Source organism: Zootermopsis nevadensis, unplaced genomic scaffold (assembly GCF_977971745.1).
Source record: "Zootermopsis nevadensis isolate Lab colony 2312 unplaced genomic scaffold, Znev_1.0 Znev_ptg000018l, whole genome shotgun sequence".
Taxonomy (NCBI): domain Eukaryota; kingdom Metazoa; phylum Arthropoda; class Insecta; order Blattodea; family Termopsidae; genus Zootermopsis; species Zootermopsis nevadensis.
The window spans coordinates 5221820-5247275 of record NW_028259150.1 but is presented as its reverse complement, the minus strand read 5'-3'; the positions used below and the strand labels follow the sequence as shown (position 1 = coordinate 5247275).

General features: G+C 37.1%; 1 protein-coding gene across 11 annotated transcripts in view; it reads right to left on the bottom strand.

Moving 5' to 3' along the window:
- The window catches only part of Eph (Eph receptor tyrosine kinase), a 300921-nt gene that overhangs the window by 15860 nt on the left and 259605 nt on the right, over nucleotides 1-25456 (bottom strand). For 5 of the 11 annotated variants that reach the window (XR_002545674.2, XR_002545676.2, XR_015535749.1 and 2 more), the window contains exons 4-18: nucleotides 20229-20514; nucleotides 18982-19127; nucleotides 18358-18592; nucleotides 16684-16839; nucleotides 13932-14092; nucleotides 13392-13661; nucleotides 12936-13122; nucleotides 11237-11348; nucleotides 10503-10573; nucleotides 7658-7678; nucleotides 6158-6208; nucleotides 3467-3607; nucleotides 3049-3311; nucleotides 2494-2703; nucleotides 1021-1199 (exon numbers count right to left, since the gene is read on the bottom strand). Coding sequence is in view for 8 of the 11 variants with exons in the window: in XM_087351159.1 (XP_087207285.1) it covers nucleotides 1021-1199; nucleotides 2494-2703; nucleotides 3049-3311; nucleotides 3467-3607; nucleotides 6158-6208; nucleotides 7658-7678; nucleotides 10503-10573; nucleotides 11237-11348; nucleotides 12936-13122; nucleotides 13392-13661; nucleotides 13932-14092; nucleotides 16684-16839; nucleotides 18358-18592; nucleotides 18982-19127; nucleotides 20229-20514 (2489 nt within the window). In the remaining 3 variants the exon portion in view is untranslated. The remainder of the gene's footprint in view (nucleotides 1-1020; nucleotides 1200-2493; nucleotides 2704-3048; nucleotides 3312-3466; nucleotides 3608-6157; nucleotides 6209-7657; nucleotides 7679-10502; nucleotides 10574-11236; nucleotides 11349-12935; nucleotides 13123-13391; nucleotides 13662-13931; nucleotides 14093-16683; nucleotides 16840-18357; nucleotides 18593-18981; nucleotides 19128-20228; nucleotides 20515-25456) is intronic. The other 6 variants (XM_022079524.2, XM_022079530.2, XM_022079526.2 and 3 more) reach the window with 6 other exon arrangements.

Here is a 25456-nt window from a genome sequence, read left to right as displayed (position 1 = left end):
GTGCTAAAACAATTCCATCGAAAAGCATAAACAAGATCAAATGTTCATGCTTTAAACACCGCAATTTCTAGATAGCGAAGTTTAATGCTTTATTTAAATTCTTCCCATGAATCAAAGAGGAAGTACACCTAAGTAGGATTTGAGATTCTCACAGCAGAGTCCTAAAATGGCTGTCTTCTGGGTTGTAGCACTGTGCAGTCTGATACAAGTTTGCCAGCTTTTCAGAGGTCCCTGCTGCCTCCATCATTAGATGAATGAAGGCAGCAAGGACCTCTGAAACATTGGTAAACTTGAACCAGACTACACAGTGCTACAACCCACCTTAGGAAGTATACTTGCTAGTCAGTAACAGAATATTACCAACTAAAATTTATTTCATATTAATCACTTTTGTACGGACATATGGCTGATTAACTTTTATTCCTCCACCAACTCAGGACCCTCAAAATTTCAAGTTATAAGCATTTACTGGAACTCCCATGATAGATTTTTTTCTCTGCTATTAATGTGTAACAAAACAAGCTGTCTACCAACCACTGGCGATGGACAGGGAACTGTTAACAGAGAAAATGGTAAATCAAATGTCCCCCCCCCCCCCCCGACTGCTTTATACTCAAACACGCATCTGTTAGGTATGTTAATAGATGCTGTAACTAGCAATATTTTTTGTTTTGTTTTCCTCTGAGTTGCAACAAAGATTAAAAATATAACTGTGATAAGAAAGTATGAAATATATCCTTCAACTTACTGATATGGTCTCAACATTGAAGAAATTATCTGTACATTATTTGAGAGCAAAAATAGTGCAAAAACATTAAGAATCTATATGAAAAAATTTATTATGTCAATAGCTATTTATTGTAATTACAAAATGTTCAATACATTTTGTAAAATATGTAAAAGTAAAGTTTGTCTTTGGTGAAATTTCTTAAAATTTAGGTATGTTATATTCAGGTGTGCAAAGCATTTAGGCAAAATACAGCAATATATCAGCTATGGGCACAAAAAACACTGTAATACCTGTAGCCCTTCTCTATACTCTTGATGACATCCTGGTTTGACCAGTTCCAATATGGCCTCTCGCCATATGACATCACCTCCCAACATACAATACCAAAACTCCATACATCGGAGGCAGACGTGAATTTTCGAAATGCTATGGCTTCAGGTGCAGTCCATCTCACAGGAATCTTGCCCCCCTTGAACAAAAATATGCATAATGAACTAAATAACGTGTACTACAAGCAACAGAACCACAGTTAGCATGCAGAAAATAAAAAAACTTCATTATGTAATTAGAAAATGGGTTAGTTAATGACATCTTTTAAAATGCATAGTTTCAAAAGAGTCAAAAAGAAAAAATGGTAATGGGATCATGACTGGTGACCAGACCATGAACACAGAGTGGAAAAGGATCTGGAATAAATTACAATATGTGGCTAAATGGTACTACTGCAGCATTTATGTGGAGAAGCTAGGGAAAACCATGACACATATCAGTCAGGAGAGCTGGGTAGCTGAACTGATTAGCACGATAATACAAACACAGAGCATTACTGCAACACAAACATGTTCAGTTATAAAATTAAAGAATTCAGAGATATTCCAGTCCATGCCAAAATGTGGCACACAAAAATCTAAAACATGATGGTTCTGTGTAACATAACCCTGCTATGGTGACTAGAGTCTGCAAGAGAATGTGTGAAACTATACTGTTCTTCTCACATTAATATTAATTTTCATGACAAAATAAAATGCATATGGAATAAAATGACATTTTCTTGGTTTTAACTTCTCTTGTTCACAAAAATTGTATATGCAAATTACTCCACCTACAGACTATGCAAGGTAACACAAACAGAGAAATTAAAGGAGCACAGAAACAGATACGCTGAATAAAAACCTTGCTTTCAGTTTCATAGTCACTTTTGTCCATAATATATCTTAAAATATGCTAGTCCTTATTCACTGTAAAGATACAGAATTAGAAAAAACTGGTGAATTTTAAAGTGTAATATCAGTATCTTACTTCTTAATATGCAATGGAATCAACTCTGTTTTTTTTCCATTTACAGCTCGGTTGCTATGGTTTCTTCAGTTAAAAGATATTCTTCTGTTTAGTGTGAACTTTGACATTTTTATCTCATATTTCTTGTCTGAATATGGTTTAAAACTAATGTTTTTCTTCTTTGCTTAAAATCTTAGAAAATACTGGAAGACCTTGCATACTTGGAATTCCATAGTCCAAATTATATTATGTCAGAATTAAGACCAAACTATCAAGTTCAGTAAGGGTCAAATTCCATATTATTAGGGGAACTATTCATGTGTACAAATTTACATGAAAGAAGATGCATTTCTTCAATCTTTAAACTCTAAACTGAATCAAACAGACAGACTTAAATGGACATTCCATTGTACTCATTTGAAGTTAGGTTCTGGGCTATGCTGTAGCAATATATTTTGTAATTATAACACAAAATAAAATCTTACCCTTGTTGTGTATGCCCCTTCTGTAGTGCTTTCTATTTCACGACTCAACCCAAAGTCTGCAATCTTGCAAACAAGCTGAGCATTGACCAGCACATTACGGGCTGCAAGATCCCTGTGGACGTAGTTCATCTCAGACAGATATTGCATGCCTGAGGCTATGCCTCGCAGCATCCCGACCAGCTGGATGACTTGGAATTTGCCGTCATTAGCCTAATCAACAGTAATCTTAATTAAAGGCATTGTTCACATTTGTTCAGCATGTGGAGTGAAACATCACATCACAATAATATATCTTCAAACTAAGCTAACAAAACAAACAAAAATTGGTAGTTGGGTGTCTGGCCTGCCATGGGTAAAACGTGCATACCCATCACTTTCTTCATTCATGTTCATGGGATGAACAAAGAATCTGATGCTGTCTCATTAAGTATGGGTCCCCATTGCAGTCAGTAGTGCTTTTACATTTCTTCAGTATCCAGATAAAATAATAATTACAGCCTAAAAACGATTGCTGTCACTGAATTTGCGATATTGCAGCTTTGAAGTGGCACTTACCCTAAGGAATGTATCAAGAGAGCCATTCTCCATATATTCTGTGATGATCATGACTGGATTGGACTTTGTAACAACACCCTGCAGGAATATCACATTTGGATGTTCAAATTGACCCATGATAGATGCCTCAGTAAGGAAATCATTTCTTGCTTTGTCTGAGCTGCCTGGTTTCAGAGTCTTGATGGCAACATCAATTTCTGTTCGACAACCATCTGGTGGCAATTTTAACTTTCCTCGACACACATCGCCAAACTCTCCCCCACCTAAAATGTATATAAATAGTTATAACTGTTCTTATGATACATGAAATAAATAAACGAGCCTTTGATGATATGGTTCTAACATGATATCATACGCACATAAACTGAAATTATACAGCTAACAGAATTACATAATGAGTTAAATTGTATTTCCATACCTATGATCGCTTCAATAGTTATGCATGAAGCATCTATCTCTCTAGCAAACTCTCTGACTGCCTGATTAGGATCTTCGTATGTGTGGGGATCGATGTAGGTTCGGCTTGATGCGCCAACTGCGGTGAAGAGTGGTGTTGTCACTGCACATTCAAAGAGAGTGTGTCACATTGTATCTTCAACCAATAACATCTCCATTACACTCTACCAAAAATCACTATTGTGGGTACTGATTGAGCAAAAGTACTACTGTCAGCAAGAACAATGCATTCTTAGATTTCTGTCTTCTGGGTTATTGCGCTGTGTAGTCTGGTCGATGTTAACCAACGTTTCAGAGGCCATACTGCCTCCGTCATCGCCCTGATGACGGAGGCAGTATGACCTCTGAAACGTTGGTTAACATCGACCAGACTACACAGCGCAATAACCCAGAAGACAGAAATCTTCATATTCACCGCTGTGAGAACCTCAAGTCTTACAATGCATTCTTAGTTACTTCATTCATTTACTTTCTCTGTGCAAGAGTGGCACACCTTGATTAGCTAAGTATATGTTTTAAACAGAGCTGTTGTAGTATCAGTGTTCAAATGTACACAGAATAATTTATTAAAACATGCCAGAATGAAATCTTGCTTCCAAAATTTCTTTCAAATTACATCTCTCATAATTTACTCTCAATTATGAACATATGAATGGGCATATGCATATATGACAATGTACAAACTACTTCGAAGCCTTCCCTTAAGAATAAGACATGCGTACCCACTATGCGTTCTATTAATTTAACTAGAACAGGTATTTATTTTCACACTTTAAATATATTTTTTTCAAATAAAATAAAATACATAATTACACACAGTGAAATACAACTTTTGACAACATGCTTCTGAAACACAAAATGCTCCACATTAGAGATCTAATGACAAGAAACTTCATTCCCATGGAAAAACACAGCATAGTTTGGCTATGAGGGATATAATGCTACATCAAAATATAGACACATAGCAAGCATTGGTTAACAGATGTATTTCCAAAACATACCAACTCCAAATTCATGTCACTATTAACAAAAGTACTAAAATATTGTACTGGGGTGCTTTTCCTGAAAAATTCCAAAATGTAATCATAGGTAATCAAGAATATGGAATGGTTATTCATAATAAATAAAGTTATTCTGAATGGCATTGGGTGAACAGGAAGTTAACATCTATAGAAGAGTAAAGTTGTGTTTATTAAACTCTGTATGTCTAAAATCAACTAAAAATCATATGAGATCAGCCTTAATGCACTAGAATAGTTGTAATGAAGAAAAACAAACAATTTGGAAAAAAACACTTGTTTTTATATATTTGATATTTTATTTTAAGTGTTGTTCTAACATTATAATTTAGAATATTTCAGATATACTTTCATTTTTCATTCAGAAACTTGTCAATCCAAACAGAATTCCTAAAAGCCTTGATCTAAACAATGTTATTCCATTGTCAGGGTATATGAGTTGTCATAATTCTCAACTAGCAGCAAGATACTGGCACTTCAGACCCCTTAAGAGTTTGAGACTTAGTAGAGCCAATGGAGGACTGATAACAGGAAAGAAAACTGTGGCCCTGAGAATGAAATGAATGAGCTTGCAGCACAGAGTTTGCATACCGTGACATTTTTTCACATTTCAAACCCAGCGATTTCATCTTAAAATTTCATTGCCTTGGTCTCAAAAAGGATATGGACATAAAAATCCTTTCTGCTTCCATATTGGTGCATGTATAACCTGTTTTTAAATTTTATCAGTTTGGACCAACCCTATCCTTACATCACGAATTTTGTTCTTAGGGTTATGATTAATGTCTGTTCAACCTCTCCCCACGTTGGCAATGATGAAGAGTCAGTCTCTCAGGTACAGACTTGCATGAAAAATCCACACCGATTCTACCTGGTTTCAAACCTCTGGTTTAAGCCATAGAAGACAGCTGTCTTCTGGTTTGTAGCACCACACAGTATAGTAGCCCCACTACACAGCACAACACAACAACCCAGAATACAGCCATCTTCATATTTGCTGCCATGAGAACCTGAAATCCTACATAGACCACAGACCCACATTCAGCAACTTACCAGACCACATGGTCTCCATTTAGCACATATTCTTGCACACGTTATAAAACTATCAAAAATAAAACATTTTTATAAAAGAGGAAGCCACTGTGTCAAGCAAAAATACTGTATTTATCTACCTTGTAAGACAAATTCCTTTTCCTAATTTAGTAAAAGTGAGGGCTCATTTCTGATCATTAATAAAGAAAAGTACTTAATTAGGATGATTTAATCAGAAGTATTACAAAGTATCTGGCACTCTCAGTACAGATAGCATTACTAGGCATAACATGAGTGGGCTGTCTTCTGCTACAGGTACTTTCTGAATACAATACAGGGTAGTTATTGAGCAAATGTGAGCTAGAAGTGGTCAGATGCTATTTAACACTTAGGATTAATGCTAACTGTGAATAAGTATGACTAAGTAATATAACTGGAAATGAAACATTTTCAGATACAGGGGATTTTCTTATATTTGGATAAGTATGGTGTCAGGGCTCATAAATGGAGTGCGAAAAGGACGATGGTTTTTAAAATGAGATGGTATGCTTTTGAAATAAATATGTGAACCATGTGCGACTGCAGAATTGCGTGCTACTTACATCCATTGGTATGTGTGGTTACAATAGAAGGACTGTCCAAGTTGCAGTGGACTGGGGACACACATGAAACCAAACACAAATGATGCAACAATAACAGACAACAATGCAAGAATTGTGCAAAAAAATGTACAAAATAAGTAATTGGAAAGCAATAAAATAAAACGTTAAAGGCTGTGGTTAGTGGAAATGTATTTAATTCATAACTGACTATTTCAATATGCTGCATTATTTCTCTCATTTTCTTAGATATAATGAATTATTGTTTTGAGGAAATAATTAATGAAAATAAGAAGAAGAAAAAGACTGGAAAAAAGAGTAGAAAGAGTTGGATAAACAATCCAAAGATGAAAATACTGTAGATAACAGACATCAGTGGTAGATGATAACTAATAAATGATCAAAGCTATGTATGATAAAATAACCAAATTAATTATGTGTCTTCTTCAGTGATAGCAGTTCATAAATAAAGAATTAAGAATATTATGGAATAACATCTGATTATTTCAAGGCAGAATTTATATTTTCACATAATGCATAGGAGTGTAACTACCTGTAAATATGCATAATGTTAAAATCGGTCCTCCGAATACTGAATTAAACACAAATTTTTGCCTTTATTAAATGAAGAAAGAGGAAACTTAAACAACTGTGAACACTCAGCATGCATTTTAATCTCATCTCAGACACTGTGTGCATCTTGACTGAAGTGTTCCTGCTTCCTCAGCCCCCAACCTAATATTTGAGCGTTCGGTACCTCAAAGCACATCACGACCACTTTTTTTGTTCTGTATCCTTCCTAACTTATCACTCACAATCATTCCACCATTCTACATCATGTAACTTATACAGATTAAAAAGCATCTTTAAATAACCCATGAATCAGTCCAAACTCCGAGTAACAGGTGAGAGGGCCCGCCTAAAGACAATGGATGTTATAACTTGGTGACTGGTCAGAACCATCACATAGATCAGGGATGATGAAAAACAAGTAATGTCAGTGAAATAATGACTGGCAGAGAAATTCTAAATTCTTGGGGTTTCGGGTGGGGGGAGCCTGCAGTGGGTTTTTGCTGACATCTGAAAACAGATCCTCATATTAAGACACTAGGCATTTAACTGCACTAGCCCTGAGCATGTCCTTTTGATATATTAGTAAATATATGACAAAATTCTGCTTTAACAGTTTCTAGAAGATTTGCAAATAACATAATATTCAGTAACATGAAACAGCAAAGTAATCCATTAGTTGCAGTTGCCATTCTAATTTAATAAAATGCATGCCAGAATTGAAAACAATTCAACATGGTAGATAAATGGTAAAAATACTGAATTACAATTTCTCCATAGACAAATTGTAAATAACAAGATGTGGGACAGAATTAATAAACTGAAAGTAACTAAACTACAAATATTTTATCTACTCTACACATCCAAATTGCATAACACACAATCGAGCAAGCTAGCGAGCAAATTAGCAGGTGCACCAACTGAACAACTTACTGTAGGTGACTACTAATCCTGCTTGATTGGTTTGTTGGTTCATTGGCAATGTTGGCAGGAGTGAGAATTGATTGCATGTAAAAGATAAAAACAAATAGAGACAGAGAACATAATTAAAGGCAGGGTGTGTTAAAGAAATCAGCTAATAGACAAGGACAAAATGAATGCATGGTATAAGCAACATTAAAAGTTGAATGATACACCAGCAAATGCAACACAAACAGAAGTTAGGAAGAAGATGTCCACAACTTTGCATGACTCAGTATTCATAAATGTAATGATAAAAATATTTATGATATGTTTAATAATACAAACATTTAAATGAGCTGGAATTTCACTATCAATTTCAATAAATAGCATTCTTTAGCAAAGTCAAAAATAACTGTGAATCAATTGTATATAAGGGACGGGCAACAGATGCCAACCATTAATGAAGACAAAATCTTAAGGTCTAAGAAACATACTTTCTGAGTGTAAACAACATAAACATGGCTTCTTTTTGGTGGTATGCTAGAAAATGTCATACTAATTTTTTTTATTTTCAGAAAAAATGAAATCTGTTAATTAAAATAAAAATTGTACCCCAACATTTAACTGTATTGAGGTAACTTCTCGTGTGAAAATATAACACTTCTTTTTCTAATTTTTAAGGTTCATTTGGTTAAAAAGTTAAAGAATTCTAACTCCTCCTTTTGTCACATCTGTGTACTGACACCATCTTCCTAAAGAAAAGGTCTAGGTGTAAGTATAAATACACATATTCTCATTTTTCTGTGAATAAACTGCTGGAAATTTAATCATGGGCCCATGTGATCAAATCCTGTCCTCAGGACAATTTAATAATACAATAACTGGAAATAAAATAAAATATAAGAAACACTACATTAGGTATTTTTAATTATTAAGTATCACTCCATTAACACAAAGGTGGGAAAGAGCTATAGCTCCAAACATTCTTAATCTTGGCACTAGACGAAGGTGAATGGTCAGCTTAATGTTCTGGTGGCTTTAACTCCTGGTGATGATTGGCTAGGGAAATGGGCAGGCTATAAACCTGACACAAAGTGCAAAAGAGGAAAATCGTGCCTTGCCAAAAATAAAATCCATGTCATCCACCCCATACTGAGTCAGGTATTCTAGATGCTACTAGGGCATTAGATTTTTGTCCTAGTATCTGCGCTCCCTTCACTATACCTTTCTGGCAAATATTGCACTGAAGTGTGTTATTAAGTGTATGGTGAGAAGTTGCATTTAGACATCTTGTTTTGTGGTGCATTTGCTAAAATACATCATGTTACTTCTGGTGACATTTACACAACCCACAAACAACACAGCTATGCTGTATCTTTCAGATCGAACACTTATGGCTGTCAAGGTGGCAACAGCTGCAAAACCAAGAATTTAAAAATTTAGTCCTTAGGGAATAACCTAATTTTGTTTGTTTGTTCGTAACACTATTGTACTTGAAATACTGTTCTCCTCCACCAACCATACTTAAGCCTAGGCAATGTTTAATCCTGAAATTTGGAACATCCTTGTGCTGAAAGTAAATATACTTTTTTCATCACAAAGGTTGTGCAGTGGCCACCATGACTACTTATATTTTACAACAGTGATACAAGACCGTCATTTTTGCAAGCAACAGATATGACAAAGGTAGCAGTGGCAGTGAATGGGTGCTCAACAGTATTATAGATGAGACAGGAGACTGAACATTTTACAAGTGAGACTGACTATAACTAAGCAGTGATATCACTTGAAAGTGACATTGCCTCAGACCAATTTGCACGTATATCAAATATTGAGGTGTGCCAAAGTCATCCTGGCAGCTAAATCAAACATGGTAACCAGAGGAAGTAAACAGTGGAGCACAACAAAACAGTACAGTACTGTGATATTCTCCTGTATCACAGGCACATAAATAGTTGCTGGGGGTCAAACCTCAGTCATCACATCTGACTGAGCTACCGTGACTCATGTAAAAATGAGAGAGTGCCAGATTAAAATCTCCTCATGAAGATTATGTGCAATGTCCCTTTATCTCTAGGAAAATTCTCAGTTTCTGTCACAAGATGGTATGTGCCCTTTTTTCCCCTGACTGATATTAGTTTCTCTAGCAACTGAAACTAGTGTACTAGTTTCTAGTGGAGTCAAATTGAAGTCATGGTATAATTAAGACTCAAACTATAACAGTTTATCTTTAACCATATTTTTGATAAATATAAGAATTTGTTTAAGAATCCTCAAATGCATGCTTAAAGTAAAATTATTCAGGCTAGTGTCTGGGTATGTAATTGTATACTCCACTGGTACTGCCTTTTGTTAGTCCTTTACCACGATAATAATTACCAGATTCTTCTGAGTATGAAGAACATTTCAGAACACACAGCAATGTCACTGACAAGTAGTTTGTGTAGTGACTGGTGAGAAAGGCAGCAGGTCCCAATACACTGGTACATTTAATAACATGTTTATGCATATAAATATATGTTGACATCACTGATAATATAATATCCTTTGACAAAACTGAAAATTATGAGCATACTGTTGTTCTTTTGCATTGAAATTCATGAACATCAATGTTTAAAATTTCTCTGGGCTATACTAGTAGGTTTAAACATTTCTTTCTTTTGTCCTTTCATATGTGGCCCAAATGCGTGTAGCTTAAATAAGGTGACAAATTCAGGGCCCCAATTTTGATTATAAATAGCTGTATCTCTTGCAAAGGTGTTGTGTAATATAAGGTTTGAAAGCAAAACTGAGTGTGGGCTATAACTAACTGTTATTTTTCAGCTACTTGCACACGAATAGTAAAATGTCTAAAAATTAATAATTAGCAACTCACCTTCTCCATTTCTATATTCCAACGTGTCGCAATCACTTGGCTGTTTCTTGTTGCATTCATCACTACCCCTCCTTGAAACACAGTGACATGTTATAAGCAACTTGTAACTTCATACCAAATAATGTTTATCAATTACATGTCTGCTGGTACAAAATAATAATGAAGCGCTAGTGCCAATCGCATCAACCTTCCTTATCACACATGTCCATCAGGAACAATTGAAATTGTATAAATGGAATTTAAATCAGGGTTTTAAAAAATTGGATAAAATGCATCAATCTTAGGATATAGGCATTAGAAGTGTTAATCTTCATCTTGTTAATCACTTTTCAGTTACTGGCCATATTTCACCTCCATATAACAGAATGATGTTGAATACACAATTTTCCTTTCTATCGAAACTATTCTATCCTATAAAATTATGTGTAGAGTTTTGTTGCAGTTCCATTTGTTAAAATTGTTTTGAAAATTACTTATCACATGTTTCTAAATTAGATATAATTTAAGCTGTATATTCAAATCTGTTTTCATTTTATGCATACAAATTATTTGATGTTGATACCAATTTTTCATTCTTCTCGTTCTATTTTTTCATCATACACAGCATATCCTCATCTTGTGCAAACATCAACTAGACATCACAAAATAGGAGTGAAGCGTTATAAAAATATAAAAGGCACAAAGATGAAATTCTCAGTTTCATCTTTGAATAAATATTATGTTTCAAAACGTACCTTCGGAAGAAGAGGACAGCCACAATGATGATTACAACTAGGAACATGACAACCACAACAATCACTGTTGCAATAATTCTCACTTGCATGTTGTCGTCATCGCCCACAATTGCTGCAGTGAAAAAATATATTAAAATGAATGCAAAATATTAAAAGAATTATGACACTATGAACTGTCACATATTACATGCATTTCTGATATATTAAAACTGAATTTAAAACTCCAGACATTGTTTTAGTAAAATGAACAATGTAAAAATGGTAGTTTAATATACAGAAGGGAAAAGGAAAATTTCTTCTAGATAGTATACACCTCCGGTGAGTGGCCCAAGGACTTTCTGGAAGTAACAATGATCGCATTACAGAAGAAGAAGAATTTCAAGAAGTGCAGCAATTACAGGACCATCAGCCTAATCTCACATGCGGCGAAGATAATGACTAGAATACTGACTAAAAGACTAGAAAAGAAGATAGAGGAAGTGATGGGAGAAGACCAATTTGGATTCAGGAGAGGAAGAGGAACCAGAGATGCCATCAGAGTTATGAGAATAATTTCAGAGAGAGTTCTCGATGTCAAGGAAGAAGTATGTGCCTGCTTCATCGACTGGAAGAAGGCTTTCAATCGAGTAAAATGGAAGAAATTAATGAGGATCCTATAGAGAATTGGAATTGATTGGAGAGATAGAAGACTAATCGAAAACCTGTACATGCAGCAAAAAGTCAAAGTGAGACTTGACTCAGGAAACACCAACAGCGTTGAGATAGGTAGAGGTGTAAGACAGGGATGCTGTCTATCACCAATTCTTTTTAACCTGTACGGGGAATGGCTTGCCAAGGAAGCTCTGGAGGGAACAGGAGACTTCAAAATTGGAGGAAGAGTCATAACGACTGTAAAGTATGCAGACGACTTAGTAGTATTGGCGAAGGAAGAGGAGGAATTACAGAACATGATGGACAAGTTAGTGGAAACAGGTAGAGAGTATGGAATGGAAATCAACATTGAAAAATCAAAGGTAATGAGGATAGCACCGAGAGCAGAACCATTGAACGTTGTAGTTGGAAACCAACAGCTGGAGAATGTGGAGCACTTCAAGTACTTGGGAAGCATAATCACGACGGATGCTCTATGCACCAAGGAGGTAAAAGCAAGGATAGCCATGGCCAAGGCAGCTTTCGTCGAGAACAGGATACTTCTCACTAGCAAGTTGGGCTTGGAGATGAAGAAGAAACTAGTGAAGTGTTACGTATGGAGTGTCACGCTGTATGGAGCAGACTTAGACACTCAGGAAGAAGGAACAAAAATACCTGGAGAGTTTTGAAATGTGGTGTTGGAGAAGAATAGAGAAGATCAGGTGGACGGATCGAGTGACCAACAAAGAAGTATAGAGGAGAGTCAACGAGCAAAGAAGCATTCTGCAGGCGATTACACGAAGGAAAGCTAACTGGCTGGGACATATTATGAGAAGGAATGGATTAATGAGTGATATCATCGAAGGCCAGGTTGAAGGAAAGTGAGGACTGGGAAGAAGACTGATACAGTTAACTGGTGATCTTAAACAAGGAAAGAAGATGAAGTTTCAGGAGTTAAAACGAGAAGCTGAGAATAGGGAAAACTGGCGAGCTCTTTTTGGGCAGAACAATGGACCTGTCGTCAGACAGAACACTCAATAATAAGTAGGTACAATCCATTCTACCTCACCTGTCCCTAAAATCTGACCAGTTGTTTTAAAGAGGGTCGGGCTAAATTCTCCCCATCCATGGGTTGTTTTAGCTCGAACCTGGAAGCCATATTCTGTTCTCTGACGTAACCCCGTGAATGTTGTTTGCTGTTCTTTAGTTAGTGTACTGGATGCATTGCCATCATCATGGCGAGCAAAACAGCGAACCTGTAGAGTTTGGAACATATTTAACCCTTTAAAATCAAAGCTCATTTAAGCTAATTTTAAAAAAGTATTGTATGTCAAAGAAAATACAACACACTTCCTTGACAAAGATCTTCCAGATGCACTCTGTGGGCAAAATGCAGAGCTAATTATTAAAACTGGTTATCACCATAAAGTTACTTACTACTGGGCTCTAAGAGGTTACTATGCAAGGAAACCAAAATAATGAACAAAACATGTAGGTAGATTTATATAATTCAAATGGCACTCACCTCATACATCTCAACAATATCACCCTCTGTATCAGTGGCATCAATGGTGTGTGGTGGGTCCCAGGCCAAAGACATCTCTGTGGACTTCACAGATGTCACTCTAACATTTATAACACTGGATGGGACAGAGGCCTCTGTGGTCACTGTGATATCAACATAATCACTTTCACCAGCCAATTCTGTTATCCCATTTTCTGCAAAAACTTGGAACCTATACGTTGTAACTGGATTTAGTCCAGTTATGGTCACCTTTGTGTCATTGAAAACTGCCTGAAAAAATTCACATCCATCATCAAAGTTGTGTTGCGATTAATTAATTGCATTGGCATTGTATCAATTCATAAGACAAAAACTTCATGTTAGTATTACTCTCTTAGAAACAGAAAGCAACAGCAACTTTTATATTATATCGATTCCCAATTGTTCTGGTACATAAATCAGTATGTTAAAATTCTAGTATAAATAGATCTCTCCCCACCCCCACTTATTCTCAGTTGACATGTTGCGTGATACAGGCATCCTATGACAATGTATACTCACTGTGCTGGGACTATACGAGACGCCGGGTCCACAGGAATCACACTCTACTCTGTATACAGTGTCCACTCTTCCTCCTTGAAAGTGAGGGGGTGTCCATGACAGAATTACTGTAGACTGGTCCACAAATCCTACTGTCAGATTTTGTGGTGCTGATGGAGGTTCTGCACATAAGAACAAATTGGCACTAGTTATTGTAGGATATGATTTAGTCTTAAATTGTGGCTGGATAAAATTAAACAAGAATTGCCGTTTCTTCTTTTCTTTTCAAGTGTGATAACATTTTCTGTCACCTTTATTGGCTTCCAGCACTTTATTCTGGTGTGGTTATTTTGTGGTACTGGTGTGAATACTACCATTTTCAGTACCCATCTAATCCTTTTATTACAAAACTTTTAAGTTTGCAGCCTGAGGGCCTACTAGCCCATGTTTTAACAATCGCAAAATGTCCTCTCTCTTATAATAAAGTTCTCTTAAATTTACAAGCTGTCAGGTGCTTAAATGGTGGTTATTTTTCCTTTAACCATCTGACATGGCTTGCAACCCACGAAAACTTTATTATATCAAGTCGCTGTGAAAGCTCCAGATCACACACATTCACTTTTACTTGAATAAACTATGACACCCTCCTTTCGCATTTACCGTCATATTCTTCTGTTGGGTTAGGAAATAAATTTAACATGAGGTATCAATGGCCAGAAACATCATGAGTTAACGACAGACACAAAACATTTTGTGTAGCTGTGTAGGAGAACTCAATAAAAAGACATACATAAATACACTTAATTTAATTAATACGAAATGAAGTCATGCCAGAACTCAGAAGATAAGCTGTTGATATCTTATTGAGGTGGCTTGCATTCAGTCTCAGAGCAATCCATGGGACTTCCAGTGGACAAAGTGGCACTAAAACAGGTTTTCTCCAAGCACTTTGGCTTAGCCCCGCCAATCAACATTCCACCAACAAAGTATAATCATCTGAAGTATGTGACAGGCCTGACCAAGTAGCATTTAGTACAGCCTTGATTGTCACTTGGGATTTCATCTCTGGCTTGGTACTAGGTTGAACTCGGCATAGAGAAGTTTACTTTTAAATCTGAACTGAATATACAGTTCCTTAGAAATTCCAGGAAGCACAACTTCTTTCTCCGCGAAAAGCATAGAGATATCAAGTCGGCCGTCTTAATGAGATGCTTGCAGAAGTGCTTGGAATCTGAAAATACCTTTTCCAGAATATTTTTTTAATGAACTGTCTTGTCTGAAGGAGCAGGAGTGGTAGTGACAGCTATTGTCTGTAAGGTGTAGTTACCTAGAGGTTACGATAGATGCGCCCATCCAACTGGCTAATGAGAGGGTGGGTGTTGACTCTTGTCCGTTTGGTTCATCTTTCCAAAATCCACCCACTAACCCATCCAACCTCCTCCCTTACTCACTCAATAGTCTCAGGCTATGAGGCAAGCAATAGCTTGGCCTACTAATGGTGTTACTTCACTAGATGCTTTACAAGTCACAGAAGAAAATGAGGTGTCTGAACTTCGTAGTTCTTATTTTATATTCTCCCTTACAGCTTCTTTTGAAAAATTAATTTGATATTTTAATGCCTGAATTCTCTTCAATACAAAAGAATAATAACTGCTTTATCTGAATTGTTAATTAGTACCAGCAAAACTAGCATTGTTCTAGAGTTGTAGCTAAGCGATAAAAATTTTAAATATTAGTGTGTGTTCTCTCCTTAGAGTGAAAAGATTTCATTATGTATTGGTCGCATGCGTTATTTTAACTCCAAAAATATTTGATTTCTTTAATGGCTCCAAAAAAAATTGTGAATGGTTTAAAATGCAAGATAGACAATTTATATTTCAATAATTTTTGATGCGATGAATAGTTAAATAAAATTGATAATATATGTGTAGTGCAATATCTGTAGTATGACTATCACTTTGCAGCAATATATTTGTATTTGAAATACAAGGAGTGACAAGGTCAAAAATGAGTTGGAAGTTACACTTCCTCCCCGACACCACCATGGCGTGTAGTTTTGCAGCTTTTCTTACCTTTATTTTGCTTTGTTGTTAATTCTCTACAGCATAGAAGCGTTTGTTGATGAGCTGTGCACAAACTTTATATAACGTTTTATTACATTTTGTTAAATATTTCCTATATTTACAAATGCTTCAAATACATATTGTAGATACTACTGAAATCTATATTTTATATTATGTATCAAATTATTCTTGAAAAAAACAATGTTTCATTTGAGCTTCTTGTAAAATATGGGTTACATTGGACAAATATTACCAAAATAAAATCTGCCTACTAGTCTACACCCTGACACCAAATTTAATCAAATGTTGTTAAATAATATGGTATGAAACCTGAAGAGGCAAACATGGCCTCTACACGAGTTAACTGGTGTACTTATGCAAAGAACAGACTGTGAACTGAGAATAAATTAGCATTTTCTCACTTCAGTAGTGTTCCCAAGTAACAACTGCTAACAATTTGAAGTACTAAGAATTGACGATTTCTAGAAGCATTTAAGTGAATCACGTACTCAAAAAAAAAAAAAGTGAAAATTCTATACATTTTGTGCTTAAGCACAAGGACAACTTCACCTTTAATTGTGCTCTTGGGATGTCAACTACAATCTACATAGTAGGATTTGAGGTTTTCACAGCACTGAGTCTGAAGACTGCTGCTGTCTTTTTGGTTATAGCCATCTACAATCTACATGTTGAGAAGTAAATTAACTTACGGGTGCAAGGCATGTTCTTGGGATCTTTGGCTGCCCTATAGTACCCTGAATTACAGCGGCACTCAGAGAAGCCATAGTCTGGTGCCTTGCTGTGATCTGGGCAAGGCTGGCAGTGTTCATCTCCTGTAGCATGCTTGTATTTACCTGGAGGGCAAACTTCAGAAGACAAAAGCAAATCACACAGTTGTTAGTCGTCATGCCAGTTCCATTAAGATGAAGTATGGCTTTGTGTGTGAAAGGACAGTTCAAGATAATTAGTATAATATGACAAGCTACCACAGATTTTGGTCTGCTATTGTTTAAACAATTCTATTCCAGAAATTCTAATATCTATCGAAGAATGTTCAAAAATATGTGAGAGGCAATTTAACTTCCAAACCATCAGCTGAGTTGAAACACGGAAAGGGATTAAAATATAAGTTTGTATGCTTCTTGCAAAAACCTAAGGAAATTATGTTCATATTAAGCACAGGATGACGAAAAATCTGTTTAATTAATTTCCAATTTATATCACCTGAAAGTTAATATGAATATCGACATATGCACAGAGAACTTTATTGTATTATGCAGCCATCTAAAAGCAAAAGACACACTTAAATGAATGATTGCAATGACAGGTGGATGTGTTCAGCAATAGTAATAAGCACGACTAAGTGCATGTCCCATGCTGTGACAGAGGCAGCTAATGTGTTAATGATGTTCAAACACTGTAAATACTTGATGAACTAGCTAACAAACTGACTCAAAGACTAAACAGATCACTTAAACACTGACAAATCAACAAATGCAGTCACAGGAGAACTGTAAATAAAATGTGTCCATAAGCAGACCAATAACAATAAACATGGATAAGGAGGAAAATTGAATTTTCAGTACTGAAGTAGGATAAATTACATTTAATTTTTGCTGACAATGTGCTGCAATAAATGTTGCCATATAAGGCATAAGAGTACTTTAACACATCAAGAAGTTGTGTGACACCTTCACACACTTTTACTCAATTTCTGTTCTCTTACTTCTGACAATATTAATTTTTACATTAACTGGAATTCTGTTATGTAATACTCACAACAGGAAAGGCAGATGACATTAATTGGTTATCCTGGAGTGTCTATATTACTGGATTTAAAGATGTTAAAACCGATCATTTGTTCTGAACTATTACTAAGAGAAATATATATATATATTCTACCGATAAAAACATAAATTCCTTTTGAATAAGTCTCTCTCCTGTGTTGAAACAACTTCATATCATGAAACACAAAAATTAAAATACATATTACATTTTTCCTTACAGGCATAAAGAGTGTGTTTTAGATGAACCTCTGCTATAATCAGTCACCACCCTTAGTTTTAAAATGCCAGATGTTTCCACTGTGCTGTGCATCATGAATCAAAAAATGATAGCATCATAACTTTATAATTACAACTCAATACCTGCAGATTTTCTAGTCTCTAATTCTGGGTCAAACAAGCAAAATGGGGAGGAAATTGTGAGTACATATATGTCAAAATCTTTCACCATAATACCAGTGCCTGACAAAAGCCTGAAAGTCCCAAGATGTCTACTTACAGTGAAGAGTAGCCATGTTTTCTGCAAGAACTGTTAACAGATAGGCCATTACAAACATAAATTTTAAGAATAATTATACTCTGAAAGTAAAGCATGCTTACCATTGCAGGTCTGCTTCTCGTGGTCAGCCTCATAACCAGCCTTGCATTTGCATCCACCAGTGGGTAAGTACCACTTTCCATCACCCTTGCAAAGATAAGTGGGAGTGTCCACCTCCTCTGCATTTTCCACACAGCGGCCTGTTGCTTGCTCAATGAATGTCACCTCACGCCCTGTTGGAGTCGTCGGAAAGTGGGCAAAATTCACTGTAACCTCAGGGCACGTAATGTAGTATACCTGAAAACAAGAGTTTATTTACAAAAACAGTAAAGATATACATGAACTCAATTACCTGTCTCCCGGTGGTTGTGAAACATCATCCCTTACAATGACAGGAAAATGAAACAAAAAAATAATCAACTGATTCCATGAAGTGCAGCCCTTCATCAAAAGCTAATAGTCATTCAGTTAATTAAGAAATGCCCTCCCCGATACGAAGTCAGAAGTTTTGTTGTAACACAACGCAGTCTTCACCCCGGATTCACAAACTCGAACATCTCGTGTAATAACTCACCATCATAAAATAAATTTAGCAAAATTAATTTAGAAACAACACACTGAAAGATATAATGTTTTGGTACATCCCAAAACTATTTTATCAACTTCAAGAGCTTGAAAATATGTACCTTAATGGCTAGAAGTGAGATGCAGGCTCCCTGATCACGAAAGGCAAAGTACACCCCCTTCTTTGTGACAGGAATGGATTTGACCTCAGTGTTGATGATCACCTCACTGTTTGTATTGAACCTGCCCTCTCCTGCTGCTATTCGACCTACAAAACAAACATTCCATCAAGTAAACAGTACTGCAGTTAGAACAAATACTAATGTTGTTCTTCCACTTGTAATTCATGTCATTGTCTACTCAGTATCATAGATGCCATCAGTGTTCAGAATCTCAGTGTTTGCTGCCACATCATTAAACCCCTGTTAATACAAAGAATGATTGTAGAAGGAATTACATAAAACTTCAGTAGTTAAACTTAATGGTACCTGAACCTTGTCCTGGTGGTGGGGCTTGAGTACCTCAGTGACCCCAAGAGCTATGCTGGCGGTATCATAGCTACTGGTAGGGCCTCCCTAGCCAGATTGGTTGAGGGGGAGAGGTCAGACTAAGACAGGTGCCCTGTTCCTCCAGCTTGGGGGTTGGTCGCAAGGCTAACAACCTCGCACAGTAAAAAGGAAGATGTTTCGAAACCTCAATCAAAGCCTCAGACAGACGGACCTAACAGAGGACCGAATGAAAGAGGAGAATTGAGGAAGCCACGGACCAAATACGGACCGGAGAGCCATAGAAGAAGAAGAAGAAGTTAAACTACATGTCTGCTAGTTTTCATTCCTACATGTAACTACCCCTGATAAGGCAAAAAGACTATGCCAGCAGCGGTGGTAAATGTACTTAATTTCCAATGGTACGTAATGGAGATATATATATAGTTCTGATGGGGCCGGCACTGGATGAAATGTACAGGTGCCTCATTGAATATAGTAGTGTCCCAAGTACATAGCTGAAATCATACACAATATTGGCTGAACCAATAGTGAAACATGATGGTGAAATATGAACATAAGGTGGCAGAGATAAATGACAACAGAAATGGCAGACAAACTATAATTAGACACTGGGCCAGATATGACCAGAAAAAAATAAATATTGATATGTATGAGGAACTTGAAGGTCATATACTACGGTTAAGAAAGAGGTCAACCATTTAGAAGAAAATAATAAGACTTGTATGTATATTAGTTGAAGACAGATGGAAATTATAAACATCCAGGAAGACAGATACTGGAAAGAGTTCTGGCTTAAGCATTAAGCCACCTGGTCTGCAAAGACAAGAACAAGTATTGTAACAGTAACAATGCAAGCTTACCAATGAGCTTGTAGCTCTCTGGTTCCCACGGTGGAGGTTCTCTTGTTGCTGCATCAAATTCATAGTACAGCAGGCTGAAAGTTTCTTTGCACGATAGAGCATTGCCCGGAAACAACGAGCAATCCCGGATTGTGAACTTGATCTCAATATAGATGCGATTTGCAATCCCTCGTTCCACAAATGGAGTCCACAGCCAGTTATTCACATTGTTGTGAGCTACGTCACAAACAACATATGACCTCCAGTTGATGCCCTTATCAAAGTTGGTGAAACTCTCCTCGATCCACTGCAATCACAGAAGTAGTGACACGAATACATTAATGAGTGCTATGAAGTGATTGTAGGTAGTTAATTCATAATTCTATCTTTTAAAATAAAACAAGTTATTAATACTACTCGCAAGAGGCATGTTACATTTTAAGCATGCTGTACCTGAGATTCTTTACAGCCTTTGTTCAGTGCCTCACTTCGGATCTAAAATGTCAAGTGTGCTCAACCTTTGCCAGGACATTATCTTCCGTTTTTTGTAATTGTGACAGATATCAGACACCTATGTGTTACATATACTTCAAAATGTCATTATAGCTACTGGAGCAAGATGTATTTCACAAATCTTACAGGGGAATTGTGTTTGTGAAACAGTTGCCCATCACCGATTTTTGTTCTTTAATTACTGAATTTTTTCAGTGGACAGATGCACATACTACCATAACATTTAATCTGTAACCTGAATCATATTCTGTAAAACAACACTGCAAATTCAAATTGACAAACTAATATAAGGGATTATTTAATTGTAACTGGGGACTTTCATGCAAGAGTGGGCAATGTAAAATTTTCTGAGTTGTAGGAACCAATAGCAAATTAGCATTTTATCGAAATGGGCAAATCCTTACATCAATCACATACCATAAAATAAATCCATAAATAGAGTGTCTGATGTATCAAAGCTATTATTAATTAAATATTTGAAAAATAAGGAGATATTACTCCTAGAAAAATGCAAGCCGAATCAGAACATGTATAATGATGAAGATATTGAACATGAATCCAAAGTAATACAAACTATAACTCAGAAAACGAAGCATTTTACAGAGTGACAGTTGCCCGGCTGATCAAGAAATTCCCTACCTTTTACCATCAAATCTGAAGACTCACTACTGTCTTCACAAAACCCAGCTGAATCCAGTACGTCCCTCACACCCTTAAAAGCCTTTTTAATATCATCCTCTCATATATAACTAGGTTGTAATTCCCTTCAGAATTTTGTGTGCCTTCCTTGTTTTGCTTAGTTTGTTGTTGCTGTCATCATTATTAACTGTAAATACGCCAGTTTTTTAATGCTGCCAATTATTTACATGCCGCAGGAATTCCTATCGACCCTCCACATATTAATAAAACAGATATTAGGCGGAAATGATATGTTGGCACTTAATATTTTCCCTAAAAAGATGCCCTAAATGAATTTGGGGAGGAGTTACTGAACTAGCGCATGCAATATCCGATGCTGCGCTTTTGTCTGAACAATGCTGAATCTTTGTATTAGTGTGCCTGAGGTATTTCAAAGGGTGAAAAATACTGCATTGTGACATAATAACTGAACACTGCAAATCAGTTTCATTTTAACTTTCCCTTTGGGTTACACAAAGCTTGGATGGCAGAGACATTTGGATAACCTGTCAAATGGATGCACTATATTTAATGATGTGTGCCATAACTTTAGTATTAGCATAATGCATTATCGACAGCATGGGTTTAATGTGGTTGACATTATAGAACACAACAAATGGACCATGGTGTACAGAGGGACTAATTAGTGTAAAATAAAAATTTGCTTTCACCACAGAGAGTACGTTATGTATTGCCCATATGGGCAAGGATTATACAGGGCTTTTGAAATCCAGCAATATCACAATTTACACAATTTATAATTCAGACTTCCATTTAAATAGTTAACAAAGAGCATCAATATCTGTAGGTAAAATGGAATCCGCCTTGAAGGTTGCCACGAAGTTAACCGAGAATGTAGCCAGTGTTTGTAATGGCCAAGAAGAAATGTTCAATTTGAATCATAAATAATAACGCAGGAGACCACAATATCCTTAAGTATTCTTCCAGGATGATGCAAATATTTGTGCAGTTAAACAAATGTCTTCAGTTTCTGTATATGTACACAACAGAAAACATGTACTGAGTAAAACACTGCTGCATATCCTCTTTCGAATGTACTGAACAAATGGATTTGTGTTCTGGAGACAAACGGTTCTAATCTAGGTTTCTTGTTTTTCTACTCACCAGTCAGATGCTGAGAAACATGAAGACATAACCAGCCCTAGCTATATGCCTTCATTTCGTGCATACATCATAGAAATAACGCATGAAAATGACAAAAGTCTTATAATTTGATATTTGAACATCGTTGCAGGCCGGGTCGATATTTTCCAAGCAATCTTTTGCTCGCCACAGTCTTAAAAGTTCCTCATGATAAATAATTTTTCGTCCCGGCATTTCACAAAACTAACGGTAATTAATTTCGTCGTTATTAACAATCACATGTCGCCAAAAACCAATAATCGTAAAGTTAACTTGCCCCCGAGATGATTTGCATGTACTCTGCTTTCCTCCGCATTGAATATATCCTTTGAACTTAAATATAAATCAAGGGGTTGTTGCAACTGTTAACAGGGGTAAAAAATCGGCACTAATATCCTTTTGTACAACCCATTTTCTTTTCATTTATCGACTAAGTAGCCCCTGCTATGCTACGTGATGGCTATTCTATTCAGCAGTCAGTAAGTTCGACTAGGGACTAGTAAACGGTTAGCCAAATTGTGAATAAGCAAGGAAGTTTGATGATGATTATGACCCGCGAGCATTCACAGTGGCTTGCCTCCTCCAACTAATAAATGTCGCAACAGGGGTGCATAGAAACTGATTTTAACACGCGACCAGCTTATTTTAGGGCGTGTGCTACTGCGGGGAAGGGATTTAATGGGATGCAAGGGGTGTTGAAGGGGATGTCATTCATACGTCAACGGGAAGCAAATAGCGGGTGCAAGTTAACTAATGTTTAGCTAATAATAATAACTTTTCAAGGGCTCGTTATATTTTAGGGTGCGTATTCAGTACGTGCATCGCCATAGCATTCCGGCCTTATTGACTCATGGAGTTGGATTAAATGAGGCGTTGAAAATGTAAGTGGCGTACGTCGTACGAAATACAACCTTTGCGTACACTGCAAGTCCCGACGGAAATTCGTTCACAGCCTGCATTTGTGTTATTGTACTTGTTAGACGTACGCTGAGATCACAGAACCATCGTTCGTCGATCGTTTATTTATTGACTTCTCCTGAACATGAAGTAATAGAAAGCTAATCGGGTTGTACCCTGTTAAGAATCACTCTCAGCAGACACACTGCCAGCGGTATGGAGACAATGTCAACACTGGTACGCTGAAAGCCTTCAACCTTGAAAACAGAGGCAGTATGTTTCTCCGAAACGTCGATACGCACTTACAGTTAAATGAAGCTTTAGAATCCACCAGACCATCAACAGCTTTACCGCTCCAAGGGCCTCGAGTCTTGGAAGAATGTGAAGAATCAGTGCAGTTGGCCTACGTATCATCCTCATCAATTTCTGAGACACCGCGACCGAAATGAGCCCTTTCCCTCACCTCTAGACCGGGCACATCGCGAAAAACGCAACACAAAATACACACATTTTCAATGCAAACTACTTTGGGTCCTTCTTGAAAACGAGACGGGGGGGGGGGGGGGCAGAAGCAACAAAGAACGGTTCTTGGAAAACTAAGTGTAGCGGTAATTACCGTGAAGATGGCTGCCTACTGGGTTGTAGCGCCGTGTAGTCTGGAAGTTTGCAAACTTTTTCAGAGGGTCGTACTGCCTCCATCATCAAGGGGATGACAGCCGTCTTCGTACTCACCGTAGTGAGAACCACAAATCCCACTTCGTAAGAACTAGATTTTGAAGGCCGACATAAATGAAGCCGCGAAATGTCCATCGCGAGCCACCGGTTGAGAAATAATTCTCCACTACAGTTACGTTGTTTCCGAAGAATTGCACTGTCTGCATCCCGCACGGGAGTTTTGATGATCATTTTTTGTTCAGCCTTCTCCGACCTGAATAAATGACAGGACATTGAGTCATCTACATACGTGGTAGGATTCCTTGGACGAGGAAACCACCCGCCGTACGGCCTCTATCTTCATTGCCCCAAGTGGAATTCGAGACCACGCTTCCGGTGTTTTCGAGAGGCAGGACCGCGAGAACACTGATCGGCGTGCTCATATTTCTTACGAGGTTCTTGTGTCTGCACCAATCAGTATAATACCACTGCATACGCAGCACATCGGAGTAGAGAGAGACGACCGTTTCGCATCTCGTCCGGCTGTATCAAGATTCGTGGTTTCCCTCGGTCCCAACAAGCGAATGGCGGTATAGTCCCTTAAAATTGGCCACGACCGCACCATTCCGATTCCTTGCATACGAAGAATTCATGATTAACTTAGCAGACTGTTCAGCGTAACAAAACATAGCAGTGCATAATCTCTGAATTTAAATAACACAAAAGTATGGACACCCTTTGACGTGTTCACAAATGCCAGATGCTGGGCCCTAATCTGAATCAGTTCATATCTGGGGATCTGTTTAGTTATCCTCACTAAACAGCTACTCTAGCAGATGTAGAGCTGGTTACGTTATACTTGATGAAAATACCCCAAGAGCCTGCGCATAAAAGGATAAGAACGAAAACTCTAGAAGGGAACGTAACCGGGAAAAAATGACATTGAGGAAAGCCATTCACACGCCGAGCACCTTTAATGTGTGTGGGGTCTGGAACATTATTTTTGGGTGTGTTCAGACACTCTGTTTACGCCAGTAAAGCTTATATTCGTCCAAGGCGCTGACAACTATCTTGCTACTCAGTGGTGAATGCTCGGCTAGCACCCCGGGAGGCCAGGGTTATCGTGGTTTTTCTCAGTTCTCACTCGGAAAATCCTAGATCAATGTATTATTAACTGACCATGACCGCGTCTTTAAACATGTTCTCCGATTACCAATCAAGTATTCGACATTGCACAACTAGTTCAGTTGATAAGAAAGAAAGGCTTTGAGGATGTTGGGATAAGGTTCGGCGTATTCTAATTCTAAACCATGACAATTCGGCGTTGTTACTATTGTTGGCAGCAGCAATATCCCTGAATGTTT